Genomic DNA, 27,602 nt, shown 5'->3' on the forward strand with positions numbered 1-27,602 from the left:
ACATGTAGCCCTGCCATTTGTTTTCAGACAGCTATCTAATTCTCTTTGAAAATCATTATTGAATTTTCTTTCATCACACTTTCCAGTGAAATTTTACAGATCCTAACCACACGAGATTTAGATAGTGTTTCCTTGAAGTCACCATTGCTGCTTTAGCCATGTGATGAAAGGGTATGGGTCACTCTCCATGTACTTTGCTGAGGCCCTTTTTGATTTTAAATATTTCCTCACCGCCTCCTTTTCTCTGAGGACAACAATCACAGCTTCACCATTTTATTCATGGAAATGAAATTTCTCATCACCAGATCTATTTATCAAGGTCACTCTTGACAGCCGCCTTACCGTGTTGTGTCCCAATTTTTTCACACTACTCCAGTAAAACCAAACCAGTGTACATAAAGGTTTACTGTAATTTTCATCTTTTTGTACTCAATGCTCTCATATAAAGGAGAAAGTGAGGATTGCAGATGCTGGAGATCAGAGCTGAAAATGTGTTGCTGGAAAAGCGCAGCAGGTCAGGCAGCATCCAAGGAGCAGGAGAATCGACGTTCCAGAAGAAGGGCTTATGCCCGAAACGTCGATTCTCCTGCTCCTTGGATGCTGCCTGACCTGCTGCGCTTTTCCAGCAACACATTTTCAGCTCTCATATAAAGGCTAGGATCCCTTATGCCTTTTGACCCATTTTCTCAACTTGCTCTGTTCTGCCCTTCAATTATTTTTCTATATATACTTCCAGGTTTCTTGTTGCCTCTTTAGAATTACACATTATTAAACATTCATTTAACTCTAATAGAGTTTTATAGAATTGAAAGGGGTCTTTTGGCCCATCATGTCCACAACGACTTTCAAGCACCTTTCTCTCTAGTCCCATTTTTCAGCATTTGGCCGATAGCCTTGTTTGCTGTGGCACTTCAAGTGCTCATCTAATCGCTTCTTAAATGTTGTGATGGTTCCTACCTCTATCACCTACTCAGGCAGCAGGTTCCAGATAACCACCATGCTCTGGGTGAAAAAATCTTCCTGAAACCCCCTCTGAATCTCCTGCCCTTTATTCATAAATCTATGCTTTCTGGTTTTTGATCCCTCTACCAAGGGAAAAGGATTCTTCCTATCTACCTTCTCTGTGCCCCTCATAATTTTGTGTACCTCAATCAGGACCCATCTCAGCCTTCTATGTAATGTTCTTCCTACCAAAATGTAACCTTTCAGTTTTCCGCTTTAACTGCGTTGTTATGTTTTTGCAAGGTTTGTGGTTTAGGGTGTAGGTTTGCTTGCTGAGCTGTAGGTTTGATATCCAGACGTTTCATTACCTGGCTAGGTGACATCATCAGTGGCGATCTCCAAGTGAAGCGAAGCTGTTGTCTCCTGCTTTCTATTTATATCTTTCTCCTGGATGGGGCTCCTGGGGTTTATGGTGATGTCATTTCCTGTTCGTTTTCTGTGGGGTTGTGTGTTTGACCATTCAACAAGCCTATAGCCATTTGCAATTTGTCACTATTTTTCTCAAATGTAATAGTACTTCCAGGTTTTGTTTTATCTGAACATCTTGAAGTTGTGATCTTTTCAGCCATGTTTAGGTAATTTAAAATATATCAAGAAAACCAGTGATTCTTATACTGATCTCAGGGAAACCTCCTGTATATCTTCAAATCTGAAAAGTCTTCCCTGTCACTTAACCAACTTTGAATCCATGCTGGCACCGAACCTTTTGTATTTTGCTGACACATTATCAAAACTCCTTTTAGAATTCAATGTTTTTTCTTTGTTATCCCTCTCTGTTAACTCATCAAAGTAATGAAGTTAATCAAACACAATTTGCTAATAATAAATCTGTGTTGGCTTTCTTTAATTAATCCAACTTGTCTAAGTGACTTAATTTTGTCCATGGTTATCCTTTCAAAAGTTTTCCCACCACAGAGATTAAACTGTGGCTGTAGTTACTGGGCCTACCATTACATCCTTGTTCAAAAAAGAGGTAATATTTGTTAATCCCTCCTGTTTGGGTACCACTTTAGAACAGTTAAGACCAAGTGCACATGCAATTTTTTTCCCTTGCTTCTCTCAGTTCTTTAATCCATTATGTCCAGTCTTGGTGATTTATCAACCTGTGTACAACTAATTTTTCTAAATACCTCCCTTCCAGAGTCACAATCTCCTCCTCTTACAATATATTTTTTCTTTGGTAAAAACAAATCAAAATATAGATTTGTTACTTCAGCCATGCCCCGCACAGAGATCCCTTTTGATCCTTCTTCTGTTTCCCATCCTTTTTGTACATTTCTTCCATCTATAGGGCAACAAAATACTTTGATTCCTTTTTATGCTCACTGTCAGTCTCTTCTCATAATCTCTCTTTGCCTTCAGTAATTTCCACTTCTCCTCTAAATGTTTTAACATGTGGCCTGGTTCGTACTTGAACAGTCAACCTGAATGATGAAGGTTTGTGGTGTATTATTAGTATTGGGAAATTTGAATTCTAATCAGACCATAATATTTAGGAGAAGAATTCAGCCATTTGGCCCATTGAGTATGCTCCACCACTCAATCATGGCTAATACATTTCTCAAACCAATTCTCCTGCCTTCTTCCCATAATTGTTGTTGTAGTTCTGTTCACCGAGCTGGGAATTTGTGTTGCAGACGTTTTGTCCCCTGTCTAGGTGACATCCTCAGTGCTTGGGAGCCTCCTGTGAAGCGCTTCTGTGATCTTTCCTCCGGCATTTATAGTGGCCTGTCTCTGCCGCTTCCGGTTGTCAGTTCCAGCTGTCCGCTGTAGTGGCTGGTATATTGGGTCCAGGTCGATGTGCTTATTGATTGAATCTGTGGATGAGTGCCATGCCTCTAGGAATTCTCTGGCTGTTCTCTGTTTGGCTTGTCCTATAATAGTAGTGTTGTCCCAGTTGAACACATATTGCTTGTCATCTGTGTGTGTGGCTACTAAGGATAGCAGATCGTGTCGTTTCGTGGCTAGTTGGTGTTCATGGATACGGATCGTTAGCTGTCTTCCTATTTGTCCGATGTAGTGTTTTGTGCAGTCCTTGCATGGGATTTTGTACACTACATTGGTTTTGCTCACGTTGGGTATCGGGTCCTTCGTTCTGGTGAGTTGTTGTCTGAGAGTGGCTGTTGGTTTGTGTGCTGTTATGAGTCCCAGTGGTCGTAGCAGAGTTGAAAAATGTGGTGCTGTAAAAACACAGCAGGCCAGGCAGCATCCGAGGAGCAGATTCTCCTGCTCCTCGGATGCTGCCTGGCCTGCTGTGTTTTCCAGCACCACATTTTTCTACTCTGGTACTCCAGCAGTCCTCACTTTCTCCTAGTGGTGGCAGTAGTCTGGCTGTCAGTTCAGAAATGTTGATGATGTATGGTAGTGTGGCTAGTCCTTTGGGTTCTGGTATGTCCTCATTCCGTTTAAACAGTGTCTTGATGCAACTTCTTTTGTGTGTATTGGGGTGGTTGCTTTCGTGTGTGGCTTTCTTCCCATAACCTTTGATTCCCCCCTACTAATCAAGAACTTATCTATCTCTGTCTTAAATATGCTCAATGATTTGGCATCTACATCTTTCTGCAGCAATGAGTTCTGCAGATTCACCACCCTGTAGCTAAAGAAATTCCTCATCTCCATTCTAAATGGTTGTCCCTTCACTCTGAGAATGTGCCCTTGTATCCTCGTCTGTTCTACTCGTGGAAATATAATCTTCACATCTACTTTATCCAGGCCTCTCAGTATTGAGTAAGTTACAATGAGTTCCTCTTTATTCTTCGAAACTCCTTGAGTACAGATCCAGAGTCTGCAACTGCTCCTCATATGACAAGCCCATCATCCCTGTGATCATTCTTGTAGACCTCCTCTGGACACCCTCCAATGCCAACAGATCCTTCCTTAGATATGAGTCCCAAAACTGTTCTCAATATTCCAAATGTGGTCTGTCCAGAGTCTTGTACAATTTCAGCAGTGCATTTAGTATTCTAGCCCTCTTGAAATGAATGTAATGTTGCAGTTGCCTTCCTAATAGCCAACTGCACTAGGACTCCCAAAGCCATTTGCACTTCAGATTTCCGAAGTCTTTTGTCATTTAGAAAATAGTAGGTTTAATAATAGGAAGAGAAAATTCCAGAACTGTTGAAGAAGAGGTAGTTAGGAATCCACATTAATAAATAATGAAAGGAACAGAATAGGACCCCTGAAAGATCAGCAAGGCAGCCTATGTGTAGAACAGCAGGAGATAGTACATGAGTATTTTGTATCAGCGTTTACTGTGAAGAAGGACCTGGAAGATATAAAATGTGGGGAAATAGATGGTGACATCTTAAAAAAAAATCCATATTACAGAGAAGGTGCTGGATATATTGGAACGCATAAAGGTGGATAAATCCCCAGGACCTGATCAGTGTATACCCTAGAACTCTGTGTGAAGCTAGAGAAGTGATTGCTGGGCACCTTGCTGAGATATTTGTATCATCAAAAGTTCCAGTTGAGGTGCTGGAAGACTGGAGGTTGGCTAACGTGGTTGTGCTAGTTACGAAAGATGGTAAGGAAAAGCCAGGGAACTATGGACTGGTGAGCCTGATGTCGGTGGTGGGCACGTTGTTGGAGGGAATTCTGAGAAACAGGATTTACGTGTATTTGGAAAGGCAAGGACTGGCTTTGTGCATGGGAAATCCTGTCTCACTAACTTGATTGAGTTTTTTTTGAAGAAGTCACAAAGAGAATTGAGGGCAGAGCAGTGGTTGTGATGTATGTGGACTTCAGTAAGGCGTTCAACAAGGTTCCCCATGGGAGACTAATTAGCAAGGTTAGATCACGTGGAATATTGGGAGAACTAGCCATTTGGAGACAGAACTGGCTTAAAGGTAGAAGACAGAGGGTGGTGGTGAAGGGTTGTTTTTCAGACTGGAGGCCAGTGACCAGTGGAGTGCCACAAGGATCGGTGCTGGGCCCACTGCTATTCCTCATTTATATAGATGATTTGGATGTGAACATAGGAGGTTCGTTAGAAAGTTTGCAGATGACACCAAAATTAGAGGTGCAGTGGATAGTGAAGAAGGTTACCTTAGTACCTTAGCCCAGCGCCCCCAAGCAACCCACCCTCCAATCCTGGCACTTTGCCCTGCCACCGCAGGAACTGTAAACCTGCGCCCACACCTCCTCCCTCACCTCTATCCAAGGCCCTAAAGGAGCCTTCCCCATCCATCAAAGTTTTACTTGTACATTCACTAATATCATTTATTGTATCCGTTGCTCCCGATGCGGTCTCCTCTACATTGGGGAGACTGGGCGCCTCCTAGCAGAGCGCTTTAGGGAACATCTCCGAGACACCCGCACCAATCAACCAAACCGCCCCGTGGCCCAACATTTCAACTCCCCCTCCCACTCTGCCGAGGACATGGAGGTCCTGGGCCTCCTTCACCGCCGCTCCCTCACCACCAGACGCCTGGAGGAAGAACGCCTCATCTTCCGCCTCGGAACACTTCAACCCCAGGGCATCAATGTGGACTTCAACAGTTTCCTCATTTCCCCTTCCCCCACCTCACCCTAGTTCTAAACTTCCAGCTCAGTAACTGTCTCCTTGACTTGTCCGGACTTGTCCTACCTGCCTATCTTCTTTTCCACCTATCCACTCCACCCTCTCCTCCCTGACCTATCACCTTCATCCCCTCCCCCACTCACCCATTGTACTCTATGCTACTTTCTCCCCACTCCCACCCTCCTCTAGCTTATCTCTCCACGCTTCAGGCTCACTGCCTTTATTCCTGATGAAGGGCTTTTGCCCGAAACGTCGATTTCAAAGCTACTTGGATGCTGCCTGAACTGCTGTGCTCTTCCAGCACCACTAATCCAGAAAGAGGATAGTGAAGAAGGCATTTGGTATGCTTTCCTTTACTGGTCAGAGCATTGAGTATAGGAGTTGGGATGTCATACTGCAGATGAATATTGCATGCAATTCTGGTCTCCTTCCATTTGGAAGGATGTTGTAAAACTTGAAAGGGTTCAGAAAAGATTTACAAGGATGTTGTTGGGGTTGAAGGGTTTGAGCTATAAGAGTAGGCTGGGGCTGTTTTTCCTGAAGTGTCACAGGCTTGTAGAGGTTTATATGAAGGGTATGGATAGGATAAATAGACAAGTCTTTTCCCTGGGTTGGGGGAACCCAGAATGAGAGAGCATAAGTTTAGGGTGAGAGGGTAAAGATTTAAAAGGGACCTGACGGGTAACCGTTTCACACAGAGGGTGGTGTGTGTGTATGGAATGAGCTGCCAGAGGAATTGGTGGAGGCTGGTATGATTGCAACATTTAAGAGGCATCTGGATGGGTATATGACTAGCAAGGATTTAGAGGGATATGGGCCGGGTGCTGGCAAATGGGACTAGATTAATTACTCTCTATGACTGTATCGAAGGTTTGTTATGGGGCTTATGAAGAGGCTTTCACTGAGTGAATGTAGATATACAGTTGTAACAAGACTTCTGTTTTTTTAAAATTCCAGCCCTGAGTAATAAAGATCAAAATTCTATTTACCTTCTTAACTACTTGATACATCTGTATGCAAACCTTTTGTACTTCATCAACATGAACACCCAGATTACTCAGTGCTCCGTTTTTAGAGTCTCTTCCCATGTAAATAATAGCATGCCTTTTGATACTTCCTTCCAAAGTGCAGGATCTCATGCTCCACCTGCCAGGATTTTTGCCCACAAACATTCAATGTGTTTGTAACCCCTCGCAGATTCCTCACTACAACAAGAACCTCGTTTTGCATTATCAGCAAATTTGGATACATTATACTCTATCCCCTCCTCTGAGTTATTAATATAGATCATGAATAATTGAGATCTGAGGTCTGATCCTTATGGTACTCCACTAGTTATGTCTTTCTGAACTGGAGAAAAACCCATTAATCTTGATTCCGTCTCCTGTATTTTAACCAATCCTCAGTCCATACTAATACATTATCCCAAATACCATGAGCTACTAATTTGGGCAAAACGTTCAGGGCAGCACAGTGGCTCAGTAGTTAGCACTGCTGTCTTACAGTACCAGGGTCCCAGGTTCGATTCCAAACTCGGGCGGTTGTCTGTGTGGAGTTTGCACATTCTCCCCGTGTCTGCGTGGGTTTTCTCTGGGTGCTCCAGTTTCCTCTCACAGTCTAAAGATGTGCAGGTTAGGTAGGTTAGCCATGCTAAATTGACCATAGTGTTAGGTACATTAGTCAGAGGGTGGGTTACTCTTTGGAGGATCAGTGTGGACTGGTTGGGCTGTTTCCACACTGTAGGGAATCTAATCTAATCTAATCTTTTATGCGGTACCTTCTGGAAATCCAAATGCACATCTAGTCATTCTCCTTTATCAACTCTGCTCATTAAATTTGTCAAACTTGATTTCTCTTTCGCAAAGGAGAAAGTGAGGACTGCAGATGCTGGAGATCAGAGCTGAAAATGTGTTGCTGGAAAAGCGCAGCAGGTCCTGAAGAAGGGCTCATGCCTGAAATGTCGATTCTCCTGCTCCTTGGATGCTGCCTGACCTGCTGCGCTTTTCCAGCAACACATTTTCAGTTCTCTTTCACAAAACCTATTTGAATGTGATAGACTTTTCTAACTGGCCTGTTATTTCTTCCTTTTCCCCTTGACAGATGTTATGATAACTAGCCTATATTTCTTGATTGCTGTCTCCCCTCCCATTTTGAATTAACAGTTTTCTAACCCACTGCAACTCTTCTGGAATACTGAGAGTTCTGGAATATTTCAACCAATGTCACAACTATCTCTGCAGCCACTTCCTGTAAAACCCTTTGAAAGGTGATCATCAGCTCCTGGCAATTTGTCTCCCATTACAAGATCATTTACCCATTAGCACTTTGCTTATGTGTTATCTTTGGGATGTTTATAGCATTCTGCATGAAATTTAATGCGAAACATTGGGATAAGTTAACTGCCATTTATATGTTATTAGTGTCCAAGTCACATCCTCCAAGGGTCTCACACTTCTCTTTTTTATTCCTATATCATAGGAGCTGTTTCTGTTTGGTTTTCTTTGTTTTTAGCTGGTTCCTAACTTGTTCCTAACTTTCACAATCAACTTTTGGCCATGTATTTTAGGCTTTTAGTCATTTGCCTACCATTAGTTTTTGTTGCTTTGTGTGCCTTATTTTTAATATTGGAAACGTTCTATGACTGCCTTTGTTAGACACAAGTGGTTCATTCTTCTCAAGACCTCCTTTTTGACTGGAATAAGTGTTTGCCTAATGTCATGAAATATGTGCTTCAATGCCTTTCCTGCCTCATCCACTGACTTTCCCTTTAGTCTATTTTCTCAGCCCACTTTAGTTAACTTTTGATAACTCTAATTGCCCCTATCTCAGTTGAGGACACTGGTTTGAGGCCTGCATTGCCCTCCATGATCTAAAATAGCCTGTTCCTAGGGCGATTCTGTAATATATTCTTCTGAGATACAATCTCTGCTGTACACTACAAAGTTGTCTTCTCTGTCCCCCTTCCCCATCTGATTTGTTCAGTCACGATTAAAATATGCCGTGAAAATTGTAATGGCCATCTTACACACCTCCAGTATTTCCAAATTTATCTTGTCCTACAGTGAGACAACTGTTTGGGGGCTTGTAGATTACTTCCACCCATGACGGTTCCCTTATTTCCACCCCAACTGATGACACATCACAATTTATTACACCCATATCATTGCTCACCACCACATTTACACCATCCTTTATTAACAAAGCCACCCCACTTCCTTTTACATTTTGTCTATTCGGGAGTGTCAAATACTGTTGAGTATTGGCCTCGGCAACTCAGCTATCAAGTCACATTTGTTTGTTTCTATTTGTGCCATCAACTCCTCTATCCTGAATGAGATAGGTTTGCTCCCTGAGCTGGAAGGTTCAGCTATCCTGTTACAAACACTGCATGCATTCATATAAAGAGCCTTAAGCTTTGACTTTTCCCCACTTATCACCTACCTTGCTTCCAAATTCTGCCCTTTTCTCAATTTCTGCATTGCTGTGTCTAGGTTTTTGTTCCTGTCACACTCCGGTCCTCATTCATCCAATCACAACCCTGCACTCGCTCTCATTTTTGACTTTTAAAATTTCACTTCTGTTGAAACCCCCATCTATATTGAGATGACGAGAAGTTTAATCACCAATAAAGTGATGAGCCTATGGAAGTCACTGCCACGGGAAAGTCGTTGATGTCAAAACGTGTTTTCGAGGAGGTGAATATAATTTGTGGCAGAGGGAACAAGGGATATGGGGAAGAGTGGAATCAGGATATTGAGCTCAATGATCAGCCATGATCATATTGAATGGTGGAGTATGCTCAGGATCGAATGGTCGACTTCTGTTCCTCTCTCTTATGTTTCTGTGAAAATTCTTCCAAACTTTCTTCAGAAACTTTTTCCCTTCTTTGTCCTTTATTACTTCCTAACCCAGTATATATTTCCAACAGCTGGTGCTCTGTGTGAATGAATGAATGATTTTATTGTCACAGGTATTTTACAGAGAAACACAGTAAAAATACAGTGAAAAGCTTTTCCACCGTCACCATGTCCAGCACCATTTTGAATAGTTTAAGAAAAAAAGAATTAGAAAGATGTGGATTAAAGAGAATCCATCAGTCCTGAGCCAGCTCATCATCAACAATGCCAGTAGTATATACCTGTTGGTGACATGGTATTTTTTTCTAAATTTACCAGAGAAATTTTGCCCTGGATCCCTCTAGAACCCCCCCCCCCACCTCTTGCTCGCTTGCTGGTTCTCTCTGTCTCGCACTCTCTCTCTGTCTTGTGCTCTCTCTCGCTCTATCTCTCTCTCTTTCCTCCCACCCTTCCTCCAGGATTATAATATTCTTCTTGCTCAATACTTCCAGTGTGTCTCCTTTCTTTTCGTCCCGATCTTTTTCGAATTCCTCAGGTTCTGACCTTTTATTCAGCCCACTGTCCGTGGTTACTCATCACACGGGTTATCATTTGCCCTGCTGTGGTTGTTTAGATAGATTTAAAATGTATCTAACTTGGACCTTATTACATTCCCTCTTTAATCATTGTCAGAGGCAGTAGCGTAATGGTGATGTTACAGGACCAGTAACCCAGAGGCCCCCAGCTAATACTCCAGGAACACAACTGTCCACCTCTCTGTCTCGAAGGAACAGAGCAATTGCTGAAGAAAGCAGAGAGAGAACCCAATGGGCTGCACGCCTGGGGTTTGTTCCAACCCAAAGTGATATTTTGGGCAACATCCTCTTCCTTCAGTTTGGAACTTGTAAGTTACTTTTCTACACCCAAAGTCAATAGGAAAGTTTGAACAAACTGGCAATGTGAGATAATGACAGGGGATTGATGATGCAAGGTCATTCAGCTGAAACAGTAACTCTTGTTTTTCCTCTCTCTCTCTCTCTACAGTTGCGGCCTTTGTGGTTTTCTGGGTTTATTAAAGAGCCTGTTGAACGTTTCACAGCTGCAGAATGTGTTGACCATCCAGCGAAGACCATGTTTGTCCCCCGGTCGCTGAAGGTGAAAAGAGTGGAAGAAGGCGAAGGCCAAGCTGCCAAGAAAAGTAAAGTCCTTTGCGATGATGCGGGGGACACTGAGCAGTCCCAGGAGGTCAGGGAAGATCCTGAGTCCACTGCCGGTCCAGAGGAGGAAGAGGAGGAGGAGCCAGTGAAGCAGCTGAGCAAAGTTCAGCGCTGGCCAGAGCCAGGAGAACCGGTCTGCTCAGTGTGTGGCCGGTACGGTGAATATATCTGCAATGAGACTGACAGCGATGTGTGCAGCCTGGAGTGTAAAGCCCAGAATCTGCAGCGTTTGGGATTGGGGGCTCCAGCACCCGCTGCTGAGGCACTGCCCAGCCTGCAGCCGGAGGAGCAGCCTGGCAACTACGTGGAGCACCCATTTATCTCCAGCCTGAGGGCCGAACAGGTGGAGGCCTTGCAGCACCAACTCGGCATCGCCGTGTCGGGCCCGGCTGTCCGGCCCATTGTGGAATTTGAGCATTGCGGCTTCCCCGAAACCCTGAACGCGAACCTGGCGAGGCTGGGCTACCTGAGCCCTACCCCAGTACAGATGGAGATGCTGCCACAAGGCCTGGTGGGGAAAGATGTCCTGGCAGCAGCGGACACTGGCTCAGGAAAAACTGCGGCTTTTCTGCTTCCAGTTATCATGGCAGCATTGCGAGAGGTGAGGGGCGACGGAGAAGGCTGGAGGGAGAGCGATGAGGAGAGGGAGGGTGGGCTGGAGGAGGTAGTTGTACATTGCAAATACAGAGGATCTCCAATTTGCATTAACGAAATGCGAAAGAATCTTGCACATTGTCCCTGTGTTCAAATTCTGATTTATGTCTTTTAAGCATAGAGCAAGTTATTGCAATCTGGAACATTGACCTGAAACAGCAATGGAGGCAGAATCAATAGTGGCTTTCAAAAGGGAATATTCACAAAGGAAACTTTTAGCCCGTTTTGGGATTAATTCTTTTCAAAGAACCCATCATGCACAATCGACTAAATCGCTTCTTGCTGTGCTGTTTACATGATTCTATGCATCTGAGTGAGGTAAAATTTGCACAGAATCCTGGTTTGACCACACAAAACTTTGTGCAGACTGTGGTCTCCACTTTATAAAACGAATGTTTGGATGCTGGGGAAGGTATGATAAAATATTTGCTAGGATGGTACCAGAAGTAAAAATTTGCATAACTGTTTAATATATCCTTTCATTGTTTAGTCGTCCAAAACTAGGAGGACCATAAATGTATGATGATCATTCATAAATTCAGTGAAGAATTCAGGAGAAAACTTATGCAGAATCCGGTGGGATGTGGAACTTGCTACTACCCAATAGAATCTGTAACCTAGATGTACTGGTTTTATCTGCAATCTGGGTAAAAAAAACAAGATCTGCAGGTGCTGGAAACCAGATTCTAGATTAGAGTGGTGCTGGAAAAGCACAGCAGCTCAGGCAGCATCCAAACAGCAGTAAAATCGATGTTTCGGGTAAAAGCCCTTCATCGGGAATACAGCTTTATCTGCAATCTGGCCACTGACTTAAGGGTGCAGCTGAGTTACCAATTTAGGTCATTGTATCTGCTAACTCAGAGAGCAATTGGAACTGATTGGGAATTTCAAACATTGGGCCAAGGACTGGTTCTCTTTATAATCATTGCTCCGTGACTAACAAAGTGTGAGATTGTGACGTTTTGTCTTGTCTGGACTGACAGATGTACATTAGAGACAAAAGCACTTTTGGCACAGTGAAGTATTTCCGAAGGGCAGTTGTTGCTGTAGTTTTAAAAATTTGTTCATGGAATATGGACATTGCTGGCTGTGTCAGCTTTTATTGCCCAGAGGACACTTAAGAGTCAACGTGGGAAGGCAGTGGCTTTGTGGTATTATTGCTGGACTATTAATTCAAGTAATGTTCTGGGGAGTGGGGTTCAAATCCCCCCTGTGGCAGACGGTGGAATTTGAATTCAATCAAAATATGGAATTTAGAGTCGAAGGGGGAGCATGAAATCTTCGTCAATTTTCAGAAAAAAAAATCTGTTTCCCTAGTCTCATAAACAGCATGGAAACAGACCCTTCAGTCCAACCAGTACTTGCTGACCATGTTCTCAAACTAAATTAGTTTCACCTGCCCATATCCCTCCAAACCTTTCCTATTCATGTCTTTATCTAAATGTCTTTTAAACATTGTAACTGTACCTGCATTCACTATTTTCTCTGGCAATTCATTCCACACACAAACCACTCTGTTTTTTAAAAAAAGTCTCCATATGTTCATTTTTAAGTTCTTTTCCTCACCTTAATAATATGCTCCCTTGTTGTAAACTTCTAAAAAGTTGTAAAACACCCTTGCCATTCACATTGTCTATGTCACTCATGGTTTTATAAACATCAATACATCACCCCTCCACCTGCTACGCTACAATGAAAAAGGTCCCAGCCTTTCTAATCTATTTTTATATCTCAAATCCTCCCAGCAATGTCCTGGTTAATCTATTCTGGAGATTTCTTAAATTTCCAGTTTAATAATATCCTTCCCACACGACCAGAACTGCACACATTTTGAGAAGGAAACTACTGTTCTTACCTGCGATTGCAGTCCCACAGCAATGTGTTTGACAGTTAACTCTTGATTAGGGATGGATAATAAATGCCAGCTTAACCAGTGTTCCTCTATCGCAGAAATGAGTTTTTAAAAAAATGATTGTAGGTCTGAAGTAACATGTAGGCTAGAATAAAGGATGGCAGATTTCCTTTCATTAGATTAGATTCCCTACAGTGTGGAATCTAACCAGTCCACGCCGACCCTCAGAAGAGTAACCCACCCAGACCCATTTGCCTCTTGACTGATGCACCTAACACTATGGGCAATTTATCATGGCCAATTCACCTGACCTGCACATCTTTGGACTGTGGGAGGAAAGATTGGAGATCCCAGAGGAAACCCACGCAGACACGGGGAGAATGTGCAAACTTCACACAGACAGTCGCCCGAGGCTGGAATCGAACCTGGGACCGTGGTGCTCTGAGGCAGCAGTGCTAACCACTGAGTCACCGTGCCGCCCCATAATAGACATTAGTGAACTAAATGGGTTTTTGCTACAATCAATTTTTTTTTCGAACGTTATTGAACTTTTCGATGGTGGGTTTTGAACCCAGCTGGGGTGGTGGATTGCTAGTCCAGTATCGTGACTACGACGCACAAGTAGATTTATTTTCATAGCAATAGACTAGACTACAAACTGGGCAGAAATGGGAATAAACATTGCTTAGAAATATTCTTAGGAGACAATGGATAAGAAAAAGTTGGGTTTAAGAAAGAAGTAATTCCTGGTAATTAGTGGATTACACAGAGTGGTAGAAGTGGACTGTTAGAATGAGTTAGAATAAAAGGAAAGATGCATAAGATTACATATAATAGTATTCAAAGTTTGGGAGAACATTTGTAGCTCGGGTGCTTGTTGTTGTGGTTCTGTTCGCCGAGCAACACAAATTCCCAGCTCGGCGAACAGAACCACAACATATAATAGTATGTGAGAAGGGTTTGTATTTTCCAGTTGTGAGGATGCCTTTAAAGCAGAGGCTGTGCTTGTATTTGAAGGAATAGGGCGTGTGAGTACAGAGCAGGCACGTGTTTTGGCTTATTGTCCATGTAGATGATAAACACCAACATAGAGTGGTATAAATAGCCTGTTTGTGTTATTATTTCTTCGTAATTCAATTTCTAACCCTGTAACATCTAACCTTGGGTGTTTGGCTCTGTATCACTTTGTGTTGATCTAGGAGTGTTTTGATGACATTGAGAGCCCAAAATGAGAACATTTTTGGTGTCTCCAGCAGTCGCATTCCATAAACTGAATAATTTAAAAAAAAGAATGGGAACACAAAATTCAGAAACCGATTACTTTCTCACTTCAACGTTGCAGATGTGGAATAAAGCGGAACGGTCTGTCTCAGAATTTGAATGGTGGCATCTTTTGTTTTCCTGTCTTTCAGAACAAGAAGACTTCAGCCCAGCAGCCGACTGGACTGATCCTGACTCCGACACGTGAACTTGCCATTCAGATCGAAGGGCAGGCCAGGGAGCTGGTGATGGGTTTGCCCAACATGAGAACTGCACTGCTGGTCGGGGGAATGCCTTTACCCCCACAGCTGCACCGCCTCAAACAAAGCATTCAGGCAACCAACTGTCTATTCAGACAGAGTCTTATTTGCTCAGTCCTGTAATTTCTCTGTTATTTTTCCCTACTTATTGCAGCTTCCCTCCTTAAGAGACTAACTCTGAATAGGGTGAAGTTACACAGATTTTGGTTGCCTTCATGGCCAATCCTTTTAATGAACTTGGGCAATAGTTGTTAGCAGTGTATTCAACTGTATGGCTTCGCATCTGAACTTAATCCTATCTTCTGTTCAACTTTTGCACAGTCACCGTTCCCATGAAATGTTGGCTTTGCCAAAGACATGTTTCCACAAATGGACAAAATAGGGTGTCATGGATGAGGACTGCTGGTTAATTTTGTTTTTTTGTTTTCCAATTCCTTACCTGATGGTGTTAAGGCTAACTGCAGCCCTGTCTGAGATCTGGTAACTGCACAAACCAGCAATCCAACCAGGACTTGCTGGTCTGTGTGGCTGAGTCCCACCTGGCCTGGTTACCAATTAAATCATAATGTATTCTTTATTGGTTTGTGTTGCTTTCACATGAATGGGCTGCTCTTTAAAGGGCACAGTTTTCCGGCATTACCAAGAGCAGCCAGTCCTCAGAGTCTCACTTTAACATTGCTACTTGTGCCCTATCGGGGGATCCATGTAATGGTGCCTGTTATCTCTCCTGTGTTATCTGTTAATAGTGGTGAGTTAGTTCCTTTGTCCATGTGAGAACAATCATTGTTTCTGAGTTATTTCCGTGTTGTTGTTCTACTCAGTACAGAAAATGAAACATGGGTCCTCCAGATTTCAAAACATGGGATACTGTTGTGTTCCTCTTGTTATCTCTGCACCAGAGATTTCCTTCTTCCGCTAACCCAGAAATCTGGTTACAACATGACAATTGCTAAATCTCCTCCTTTTAAGATACTCCTTAAAATCTATCTCTTTCACCAAGCTTTTGGATCACCTGTCCAAGTATCTTACGTAGCTGTATCAAATTGCTTCTGATATTTTATCTGTGTTGGGATGAAAACCGATATACTCCGCAACTGTTAGGCAACATCAGTGGAGAGAAAAATGGAGCTAAAGTTGCAGGTCTGTGACTTTTCATCAGATTGGGGTTTGTTCTTACAATGAAGAAGTTAAGTAATGAGAGGTGTTCAATATCATGAATGGTTTTGATAGAGTAAATAAAGGGAAAATATTTCCAGTGATATGGCCAGGATCCAGGGAGAAACCCTTAAGGTAATGGCAAAATAACTAGAGATTATGATCTGGAATGCAATACAAAACAGGTTTGATGGTGGCTTTCAAGAGGGAATTGAATAAATAATCTAAAGGGGAAAATGTGGAAGGCTATGGGGAAAGAACAGTAGTCAGGATAGCTACTACAGTGTTGTCACAGGGCTGATATCACCTTCTGAATTGTATGATGCTGTGACATTCTCAAACTGGAATTATTGATGTCCTGTTCTCTGGATTATTAATCCAGTGAAAACAAAATCAGTAATGTACACAATTCAAATAAGATAGGGCGTCACGGCTCAGTGGTTAGCACTGCTGCCTCACAGCACCAGGGACTCGGGTTCGATTCCAGCCTCGGGCTACTTCTCTGTGTGGAGTTTGCACATTCTCCCCGTGTCTGCGTGGGTTTCCTCCGGGTGCTCCGGTTTCCTCCCACAATCCAAAGATGTGCAGGTCAGGGTGAATTGGCCAAGCTAAATTGCCCGTAGTGTTAGGTGCATTAATCAGAGGGAAATGGGGCTGGGTGGGTTACTCTTCGGAGGGTCGGTGTGGACTGGTTGGGCCAAAGGGCCTGTTTCCACACTGTAGGGAATCTAATCTAAGATATTAGTTTGTGTAAATCAATAAACATTTGCAAATTAAGTTTTAAAATATGCCTACCACCTAAGGTATTAAATGTCTAACAGCTGGTATGTACTTGGTGTTTGTGACTATTGTTACTTGGGTGGCACATTTGGATGTTAAATTTAACCACATGGCATGTATAGGAAAGATTTGTATGGATCCTTCACAGCCAATGAAGTACTTTGGAGTGTAGCTACAAATGTGATGTAGGAAACTTGACAGCTAATTTACCCATTGTAATCTCTCACCAACAACATTGAGATTAGAACCAGATAATGTATTTTCAAAGATACCAATTAAGGCATAAACACTGCCCATGACACTGGGAATATCTTGGTCTAAGTTTTGTTCTAAATTCGCGGACTGGGACTTCAATCGCATGACATCCTAACTCAGGGCAAATGTGCTACAGGAATATACAGTACTTAGCTTGCTATAAGTACGTGTACAGTACTTATTACCGTCACCAGTGTCAGGTGGCACTACTGCTCCTGTATTGCGCAACCAAATCTATGCTCAATGTAAGATCACCCTTTTGAACTTGCAGATGGATTTTCAATTGATAGAAACTCCCAACCTGCATGACTAGGAGTGTGACAGTGAAACATTCACTAACAGTAGGATTCTCAAACATACATGATAAGAGATGGTAACAGAGACAAAAAGTGTGGCGCTGGAAAAGCACAGCAGGTTAGGCAGCATCCGAGGAGCATGAGAGTCGATGTTTTGGGCAGAAGTCCTTCATCAGGAATGCCAATAGTTGAGTGTAGAGTTGCCAACTGTGATGAAATATATTCCTGGAGGTTTCATCATAATATCTACTTCCAATGAACAGCCAACATATACCCACCCTTGTGCATTGCCTTCCAACTCCAATTGGAAAGCAAAAAGTACTCTCATTACTCAAAGGGATGATACCTGACTGTGAGCTAAACAATCTTGAATCCACATTTTCAATATTTTTATATCTGGTAAAGAGAAATGTTGAAAGAAAATGGCAAAACAAATTAATATCACTGTAATTTTTCTTTCCCAGGGCTGTATACTACATTGTCCTGGAGTGGACACCATTTCCGCCTACCACCTCTTCACTCTCCTTTCCTTTCTACTCTTCTGTCCCCAACTCTCATACCTTTGCCAACATCACCAATCTCTTACCTATCTCCCCACCCATTGGACTTGCCAACTTAATCACAAGTTAATCTCCAACAAAACTATCCATCTTGACTAAACTCATTGCACAGACTCTATGTGCACCAGCTACTGGGATAGTTAGGGTAGTTAGTTGCCTGGAAACAGAAACAAATTTGAATTAGGCCAAACAGTTTAAATATACCCCAAAACAAATAGCAAACTCCAATCCAGTTTGGATTTAGTATATTGAAAATTTTAAAAGCCAATGACACAATCTGATGCTTTGGGGGTATAAGACCAGGGGAAATTGAATAGTTGAGAGGAGAACTGACACACTACTTGGCCCAAAACACTTCCATGTCACCAGTCACTCCGTTAGTAGAGATTCTTTCATCCACCACACTGGACTGCCTCTTCTCTCAATGTACTTCCTGCAGAATATCATTTGGTCTTTAATTTTAAATTAAACTTTTTGGTTCTATCCACAGGTCATTATAGCAACCCCGGGGCGGCTGCTGGAAATTCTAAAGCAAGAAGCTGTCAGCCTGTGTGGAGTGCAGGTTGTGGTGGTGGATGAGGTAAATGTTGATGTTGAAGCATCCTTTTTAAAATCACATCTGAATTCAACACTGCAGCCAAAGCTCAAGCCATCCCTGATTGAAAGAAGTGCTCTCCTCCTTGAATTTTGAATGAGTTTGACCAATATCTGTTCCATTTCCCACGGCTGTGACCATACGGTTTTGGTGATAATCCCAGGAGAGGTGTTCTGTGATAACAGGAGGAGTTATCCTGTGCAGAGTGAGCTCTCTGCAGACGTGGTCCAGTTAAATGAAGTATTATGTTGAATATATCCCATGCTTACCTGCCCTGTAAGTATTTGATGGGTAGTGTAGAGGGAACTTCAAACATTTAGAAGTTGCAATATGGAAACAGACCATTCAACAGGACCATTCCATATTTGTGTTCATGCAATAACTAATGTATCTTCTTATTCCTTCAGTCTCCCATCTAATCTTCAACATTGATGGATTCTACCTCAACCACTTCTAGAAGTCAATTCTACAGCCCCTCCATTCTTTGTAGACATTTTTCCAATCCTTTTATTCATAGGAAGAGGAGTAGGCTATTCAGCCCCTCAAGCTTGCTCCACCATTCTAGATTATCATTATCTACCCCAAAGTAATTTTTCCATGCCTTTCCCATATTCCTTGGTGTCAGTTTTATTCAGAAATCTATCAATTTCTGTCTTCAACACAGTCAGTTATGCTTCCACAGCCCTCAGAGAGAGAGAGAGGGGGGGAGTGAGAGAGAGATTTCTGAAGACTCTCTACCTTTCGAGGGAAGAAATTCTTCCTCATCTTAGTCCTGAATGGCTTGCTTCATATTCTGAATACTTCCCACACCAATCAGGGGAAACATCTTTTCTGCATTTACCCCTGTTTATTTTAGAAGCTTCAACAGTATTTCACCTCTCATTCTCCTAAACTCTATAGGAAATATAAACCCGATGTTTTCAATCTTTCCTTATAGTCTTGCCTTCCCAGGGACTGGTCTGGCCAACCTCTCTCTGACAAATATATCCTTCCCAACTGCACAGGATACCCCATGTCCAGTCTATTCTATTCAATTGAAGCAAAGTATCTTCACTTCTGTGCTCAAAGCCCGCTGTGATAAAGGCCAAATGTTTTATATTTAATTCTACATTTACAGGTTTCCTTGTTCTTAAATTCTCAACTACTGTTGGCCTTGGCTGTTTAGTACACTGTGAAGTCATTTAATCACCTGCCCTGCTTCACTAAAGGTTCGGATATGATGTGTGATCTTTGGGGTGAGGTGGTTGACACCAGTGCTGCAGGACTGTAAAGATAGCAGGATTAACTATGTTCAAAACAGGAAATCATTTTCCAATTAACTTGCAGGTGGGCTTTATGTTCTGTTTGTCCATTCAAGCTTATCATTGAGGCTGTTTTATAAGTAGCTCCCACACGTGCAACCTCTGCCTCATAGAAAGAGACAAATACAGTCAGCACAGGAACAGAGCTGACTGCTTCCAGTTTCCCCTCCAAGTCATACACCATCCTGTCTTGGAAATATTTATTACTGTTCCTTCATGTCATTGGGTTAAAATTCCGGAGCTCTGTACCTGCACTGTGAGAGTGCCTTCACGACACAGATCTCAACAGTTTAATAAGGTTGCTCACCTCAAGTGTTTTGAAGCAATATTGCTGGCCTTACCGATATTCTGGACAACTATAACAAGTGTGCACTGTGCAACGTTGCCGATGGTAAACTAAAAGATGTAATTTTTCACTAAGGTTGACACCATGTTGAAGATGGGATTCCAGCAGCAGGTGTTGGACATTCTGGAGAAAATGCCCTCTGAGCATCAAACGATTTTGGTCTCTGCTACCATCCCAGCAGGTATCGAGCAGCTGGCCGGCCAGTTCCTGCAGGACCCGGTCAGGATCACGGTTGGAGAGATGAACCAGCCTTGTTCTAATGTCCGTCAAATTATCCTGTGGGTAGAGGAACCGTCCAAGAAGAAGAAGCTGTTTGAGATTTTGAACGCAAGTAGAAATGAATATTTCTGTACAATTGTAAAGTAGAATCTCTGTATCACCCCAATAGTGGGGCAGGGACAAGGGAGAGTGGAACTTGCCTGTCGTTATAATCCAGAGATTGGCGACACAGTGGGGTGTACAGGCTCTTTTGTGTATCAATAGACAAGAGTGGAACTGAACCACTGCTAACAGGTTCTGTGTTTGATCCCAATCAGTGCAGAACTAACATTAGTGTTCAGGATTTGAAGGGTCGGAGTGGCAGATGTGGAGCATCAGACACAGCTATTCTCACTCTGGCACCGATTCAAAGGCATGTGAATGTAGTAGAAAATTAAGGACGAGGACATGATTAGGTGCTACTGAGATGCATTCATAGTTAAATAGCTGCCTTGTTCACCTGAAAGTGTATCATTTGAGTAATGGACTGAAAGTCCATTTTGAACCACAGGAAGTTGTATCTTCACAACTGGGGAGGTAGAGCGAAAGGAACCAATGACCATTTTAGGAGGAGATTACTCCAGATGCTGGAATCTGAACTGAAAACAAAAATTGCTGGAAATCACATTGGGTCAGGCAGCATCCAGTATTTTTTTGATTTCAGTTTAATAACCATTTTTACTTTCTCAACCTTTCTTTTTGTACAAGCACTTTCTAATCCGTTTTCGATTTGTTCCTCTGGTCTAGGATGGCAAGCTCTTCCAACCCCCTGTGCTGGTGTTTGTGGACTGCAGACTGGGAGCTGATCTCCTATCAAATGCTGTGCAGACAATCACAGGCCTGAAAACAGTGGCCATTCACTCCGACAAGGTCCAATGTGAACGAAATCAGATTCTGCAGGTAAAGGGCTGAGGAAACCAATGTGTGATGATACACCTCACTGAGGTAGCATGCTGAAAATCAAAACCTCTATTCGTGGAATCTTTACGATAGTTAAAGATTTTTGGAAAGTACACAGAATTCCCCAATTTAGCTGTCTTTCAGATTCATGTTGACAGCATAGACCAGGTTTCACACATGTAACAAGAATGACTACTTATTACCGATAACTAGTTTCTAACTACAGATTAAAAATGTATGAACTGTCAACATACATCTCTACTAGTTAAAACTATAACCACCTTTTAATTCTTCCCCTACAAATATGCACATCCAGACAGTGGGAAAAGAAAACCGTAATATCAATGGATGGAAAGATTGGGAAGGCAGTTCAGTGGTTCATGTCCATAGGGTTTGCTTAGATGATTCCTGTGCTGACTGGAATGCTGCTGCGTAATCTTCCTTCTCAAGATACTTAGATCTGTTTGCAGGAGACCTATGGTGACTGGTTCATTGTTATAAAGATTTTTGACATATCAATTAAAAATCACAGCTTACTGGAAGGGGAAAAATGAATTGGCTATCTTCAGGCTTGAGATGACTTTTACTGCAGAGAGAAGAGACAGCTCCTGCCTTTGCAGAAATCTGATTGCTTCTGTCTTGACCATGCCCCCAGGCTGATCAACTACCTGGGAGCCAATCACTGAGTTGTTGTCAGGCACAAGGCCTTTGCCATCAATAAGTGGTCACTAGTCCATAGACCAAGCAGCTGCTTGTTGCCGGCCGTAACTCTCTTCGTCTGCATTCCTTGTTTCAGCCCATCTGCAAACTAGGCATCTGCGACTGCTTGAACAAACAGCTGTATAAACAATACTTACAATGAGCGGCAGGTTACTTGCTTTTAAAAAGTGCAGCAATCCTTCAACAATCCTTAATTTTTAACCCCATTTCAATCCATGATCAAAAATACAGAAAAATAGTCTTTAGAGTGAATATGTGGATTTGCCTCCTATCCTACCGAGCTTTGCAGCTCAAAATTCTTAGCAACCACCTGTGCCCCGTATCATCTCAAACCCTGTGTTCAGAAAAGATCATCCTCCTGAATGCTGCTCATCTGAACGACACAGTAGACATGTCATCTGTTGTTTAGGTTCACAGCTTGTGTTTATATAGTGACGTTAACATAATTAAAACATCCAAAGACATTTTACAGGAATATTATAAAGCAAATTTATAATTCTAAAATGGCGGACTGAGAGCAGTGTGGATCTTGCAGCTGCTCCTGAGATTCAAGTTTATTTCTAGATTTACTTGTGGATTTCTTAAAATTATTACATTTCAGTAGTATGTGTTTTTTTTTAATTCATTTTTAGTTCTTTTGTAGGCTCTGACTATGACTCAAATTTGCCACTAAGCAGCATCAAGTGATAGGGCAGGTGACCATAGGCTTTCTCACAGAGAGAGGTTTTAAGGAACATGTCAAAGGTGAAAAGTCAATGGAGAGGTCTAGGGAGGGAATTCCAGAGTTTTAGGGCCTTGGCGGCTGAAAGCACAATCTTTAATGGTATGGAATTAAAATTGGGAATATTCAAAAGGCCAGGTTTAAAGCAGTACAGATATCTTATTGTAGGAGTGAATGGCAAGAATTTTGAAATTTAAAATTTGCTTAACTGGGAGCCAGTTAGGTCAACACATTCGGAGATTAGGGTTTTATGGAGGACAGAATGTGAGGGGACAGTCAGGAGTGCATTGGAATCATCAGATCTAGAATTAACAAAGGCATGGATGAGGAATGAGGCTGCAGATAAACTGAAATGGAGCCAAGCCAGACACTGTTACATATGTTGAAATAGATGATTTTGGAGAACTGCCACTTGGGTGAGGGACTGGAAAGAAAGATTCACGTTTCTGTTGCGCAGTTACAAACCACATTGTCCCAAAGTACTTTACTGTCACTGAAATATTTTTGAGCTGCACTTTGTAATACAGAAAGCATAGGAATTAAATGCTCAAGATCCATCAATCAGCAATAGGATAAATGATCACATAAGAGATGTTGGTTGAGGGATATGTATTGGCCAGAACCCCAAGGAGAGAAGTTTTTTTTTCCTATGCATTTAGCGTCATGGGCTGTTTTAAATTCATTAATGAAGCCTATCGGGGCCTTTGACCTGGTAGTACTCTTTCAGTAGTGCACAGAGTATCAACCTACTTAATATAGTTAAGTAGGAGCAGATTTAGACCATTCGGCCCATCAAAGCCTGCTCTGCCATTTTGATCATGGCTGATATGTTTCTCAACCCCTTTCCCCACCTTTTCTCTCTCTAACCCTTGATCTCCATACTAATCAGGAACCTATCTATCTCTGGCTTAAATAAACTCAATGACTTAGCTTCTGCAGCATTCTGCAGAATAAAGTTCCACAGAGTCACCACCACCCTCTTGCTGAATAAATCCCTCTTCATCTCAGTTTTAAAGGGTCATCCCTGAGGCTGTGTCCCTGGGTGCTAGTGTCTCCTAGTGGAAACATCTTTTATCTAGGCCTCTCAGTATTCTGAAAGTTTCAATCACATCCCACCACCTACCCCCCCCCTCCCAATCCTTCTAAATTCCAGCGAGTACAGAGCCAGAGTCCTCAGCTGCTCCTCATATGATCCCCTCCAACGCTAGCAAATCCTTCCCTCAATACGGGGCCCAAAATGGCTCATGACATTCCAAATACAGTCTGACCAGAGCTGGATACAGCCTCAGCAGTAAATCTCTGATTGTGTTTTCTAGCCCTCTTGAAACAAATGCCAACAGGGGCAGCACGATGGCTCAGTGGTTAGCACTGCTGCTTCACAGCACCATGGTCCCAGGTTCAATTCTAGCGCTCAGGCGACTGTCTGTATGGAGTTTGCACATTCTCCCCATATCTGCGTGGGTTTCCTCCTACAGTCCAAAGATGTGTGGGTTAGGTGAATTGGCCAGGCTAAATTAGGTGCATTAGTCAGAGGGAAATGGGGCTGGGTGGGTTACTCTTCGGAGAGTCGGTGTGGACTGGTTGGGCCGAAGGGCCTGTTTCCACACTGTAGGGAATCTAATCTAATTACATTTACCTTCCTAACTGCCAACTGAATGTCGAGAATCCTGAACTTGGACTCCCAAATCATTTTGTCCTCCAGATTCCCAAAGCCTTTCCGTATTGCCTTCCAGAAGTTTCTGAATTGTTACTTGACCTCTGACTCTAAGGGAAAAGCACTGCCACTGCTACTACCGCTTTGAATGTTGCTAGTGCTTCTGAATCCATATCCAGATGGGAAAGGTCCCACTGAAGCACTCAGAAAGATGATCTATGAGAAGATATTAAGAATCCACTAAATACATGTAAGCTAGAACAGTTAGAGGTGGCAGATTCTGTGTGATTTTGATCTACTCTGTGTTTGATTCGTAATACCATCTACTACCATGGTAGTATCCATTCAAACTCTGAAGGTACACCAAGCCAGCAACTTTCACTGTCATTCTTCTAAGGTGAGGCCAGCAAAAAAATAACCAGATTCACTAAATTCAAATTTGCAATTCAGTAAGGTCTGAACTCTCAACCTCCAGTGCCCCAGATAATGGGACCATCCTGATATTGATGGTGATGGGAGTGTTCAGTATCAGCAGGATACAAATTGTGACATTTGGTCACCTGATGAAGAAACAAAAAAGCTGCAGCAATTCAACCAAGTCTCTGATCAAACTGACCAGCTTGGCTCAGCTGGAATCTTAGTCTTGGTACATACCATTTTTGTACTTGGCTGATAGCAAACCTTAGTATTTCTTCACTGTTCAAGGATTAGCAAGATCCAGTTGGTCATTACCTGTCTCGTGCTGGTTGTGAAAATTATGGAGAGGGAGGTGCATGTGGGCGGGGGTGATTTTCCTATCCCAGGTTATCCAAAAGTCTGCTGCTGTGATGTTTTACAGGGTCTGCTTCAAGATGACTATGAGGTTGTTGTTAGCACAGGAGTCCTCGGCAGAGGACTGGACCTCGTCAATGTCAGACTGGTTGTGAACTTTGATATGCCGCCTACCATGGATGAATATGTGCATCAGGTAGAGAAATTTACTGTGTGAATTCTTCATCTCCTTTCCATACCTCTTCCTACTGTCCCAGACTGTGAAATGTACAGCTGTTGCAATGCAGGATGCAGAATTCTGATGTGCTGACTAAAAAAGTTTAATTTCTATGGTTAGCCGAGCTGAGAAGAAAGGGAGAGTATTAGATGCAAGAGTTAAAGAATACTAGAAACCAGACATTTCTAAATTGTGTAATAGATCAGACGATAAACACCCTGTAGATGTATCAAGGAGATGGTCTAGACACTAACTTTTGTCATACAGGTAGTTCTTCTGTAATGCGATGGTTGCATTCTTATGCACCCTCATGTTATAGATAAATCGTGCTTTAGAAACAGTGCTTAAAGTGTTGATAATGTAATTATGTTACAGCCAACACATGTTTTAAAAAGTTCACACTTTATAAAGTGTCCCCAATTTGTCAATGGCATTACGCCGAATTTGCATTAATGAAACAGAGTTGTAACAGAACAACCTGTATTTAAAGGAGAGTGTAAGGTGCTGCATTCCCGACGTATTTCAATTGGTCACACTATTCGGCTTTTAGCAAAACATTCTTCATTCTTGCCCCGCGGTTAAAACACAAACAAAAGAAAGAAGAATTGGGAGAACGACTCTATTGGAAATCTTCACAGAATGGTAGGTGATTGGAACAGTTGCTGTTTAAAAGTTAAATTTGGTAACCTTCCATAAACATTCCTTTGGCAAAGGCAGTAAAACAGATTTTCTGCTGCCAGAATCACATGTGAGACGGAGAACCCAAGCTTTTAGCTGTAGAGAAAGATCTAGCAGCTTCCACAATCAGGGTCAAAATTTCAACATCTACTGAAAACTAATCTAAACCTCTGCTTCTGTGGCAACCTGGCTCCACCCATTCCAGCTGCTTCCATTGTTCCAACTTCTTAAAACAAAAACCCAAAGCCTCTGGAGCCATTTATTGGACTGGAACACACCGCTCACAGCCTCTGTCTCAAACTCTCTTCATTTAAAAAAACTCATTCAGGACAAAATACACCTGTTAAAGTCATAGTATTGTCATACAAGGTAACGTGTTGAACAGCGGATTTACAATTGTGTAAGGAGACTGTGAGGTTGGAGTCTTGAAGAGACGACAGTGCTGAAAATAAGGGGAAGATCCTTGTACAAATCTCGAACAGTAGTCATTGATCTTCCTGTTTTTGATGAGCATCTGATTAAAGTTTGAGTCAGTCAAATGGGTGAAGAAGGAAGTTTTACATTCAGTTTAGAGAATAAGTGACTGCTTCATTATATTTTAAATATCTTTAACGTAATTCTGTAGTTAATAATAATGTTCTTGTTTCATTTAGGAAAAATATTTTGATTTAAACTGTGAACCTTGTAGTTTCATTCTTTTAGTAAATACCTGAATTATCAGATTGTTCCTTTTAAAAAAAAAATTGGTTTCTGCTGAGATCATTAACAATCACTGTGTTGTCTCGGAAACATGATAGCCAGTTTGTCCATGCAAAATCTCTCAAACTGCACTGTGGTAATGAGCAGATAATCTGTTTTTGTGATGTTGATTGAAGGATGAAAATTTCCCGAAACACTGGGGAGAACTCCCCACCTCCTCTTCAACATATTGTCAGTGGACCTTTTACATCCACTAAAAAAGCAGACAGATTTAATATTTCCTCTGAAATCATCTCGAATAGCATTCACTCAGTATTGCTATAAGTGTCAGTGTAGACTTTTGTGCTCATCTTTCTGGAGTGGGACTTAAACCCACAACATTATGACGAGGGGGTGAGAGTTCCAGCAAATGTGTCATGGCTGAATAGGGATAAATCTTTAAATGAAACAACAGCTTGGACATTAGACATGCTTTTATCTTGTTTCCATTCAGCCCATAGCGACAGGTGCACATCGTAAATGAATGGTTTTCTAAAACATGCTTATTTTTTCCAGGTGGGGAGAGCAGGACGGTTGGGTCACCAGGGAACAGCAATCACCTTTGTGAATAATAGCAGCAGCAAGCATTTCTTGGAATTGGTGAGACGGGTGAAGCCGACAGGTACACTGCTGCCTCCACAGCTCCTTAACTCGCCCTATTTAAATGAGCAACAGCGTAGAGAACAACTGAGAAACAAGCAGCGAGCACAGCAAGGTGTGGTGACTGGGAAGAGTCTGATTGATATCATCAGAAAGCACGACCGGTGTGCGCTGCAGAAACGATAAGCTGTGACCTGTGGTGAGAGGACAGGCTGGGCTCCTTGTCTCTGGGTTTATTTTCCATTGCTCCACCATTGTTGCATTGAATCCGGGTACAGGCCATACTACATTACACAAAACCGGGCAGAGGGATATAATTAAAATGATGTTTTTAAGTATTCTGTGTGAGGTGTGTATACTTGTCTAATGCTGTAAATAAATATATTGCTGATAATTTACAAACTGCTTCTGTTTATTTGTTGAAAGGACGAGTGGTTCCAAACTGTTGAGCTTA

At 42.3% G+C, this 27,602-nt stretch overlaps 1 protein-coding gene across 3 annotated transcripts in view; it reads left to right on the plus strand.

The window, feature by feature from the left end:
* ddx59 (DEAD (Asp-Glu-Ala-Asp) box polypeptide 59) overlaps positions 1-27,550 on the plus strand; it is a 28,361-nt gene extending 811 nt beyond the window's left edge. For 2 of the 3 annotated variants that reach the window (XM_072588438.1, XM_072588442.1), the window contains exons 2-8: positions 10,405-11,178; positions 14,496-14,678; positions 18,140-18,229; positions 19,967-20,218; positions 20,897-21,049; positions 24,983-25,111; positions 27,065-27,550. In XM_072588438.1, coding sequence (XP_072444539.1) covers positions 10,492-11,178; positions 14,496-14,678; positions 18,140-18,229; positions 19,967-20,218; positions 20,897-21,049; positions 24,983-25,111; positions 27,065-27,334 — 1,764 coding nt within the window. In that variant the 5' untranslated portion in view covers positions 10,405-10,491 and the 3' untranslated portion in view covers positions 27,335-27,550. Of the gene's footprint in view, positions 1-10,053; positions 10,265-10,404; positions 11,179-14,495; positions 14,679-18,139; positions 18,230-19,966; positions 20,219-20,896; positions 21,050-24,982; positions 25,112-27,064 lie in introns of all 3 variants that reach the window. The other variant, XM_072588439.1, reaches the window with a different exon arrangement.
* Positions 27,551-27,602: the final 52 nt, after the last annotated feature.

This window comes from Chiloscyllium punctatum, chromosome 18 (assembly GCF_047496795.1).
Source record: "Chiloscyllium punctatum isolate Juve2018m chromosome 18, sChiPun1.3, whole genome shotgun sequence".
In the NCBI taxonomy this organism is placed as follows: Eukaryota; Metazoa; Chordata; class Chondrichthyes; order Orectolobiformes; family Hemiscylliidae; genus Chiloscyllium; species Chiloscyllium punctatum.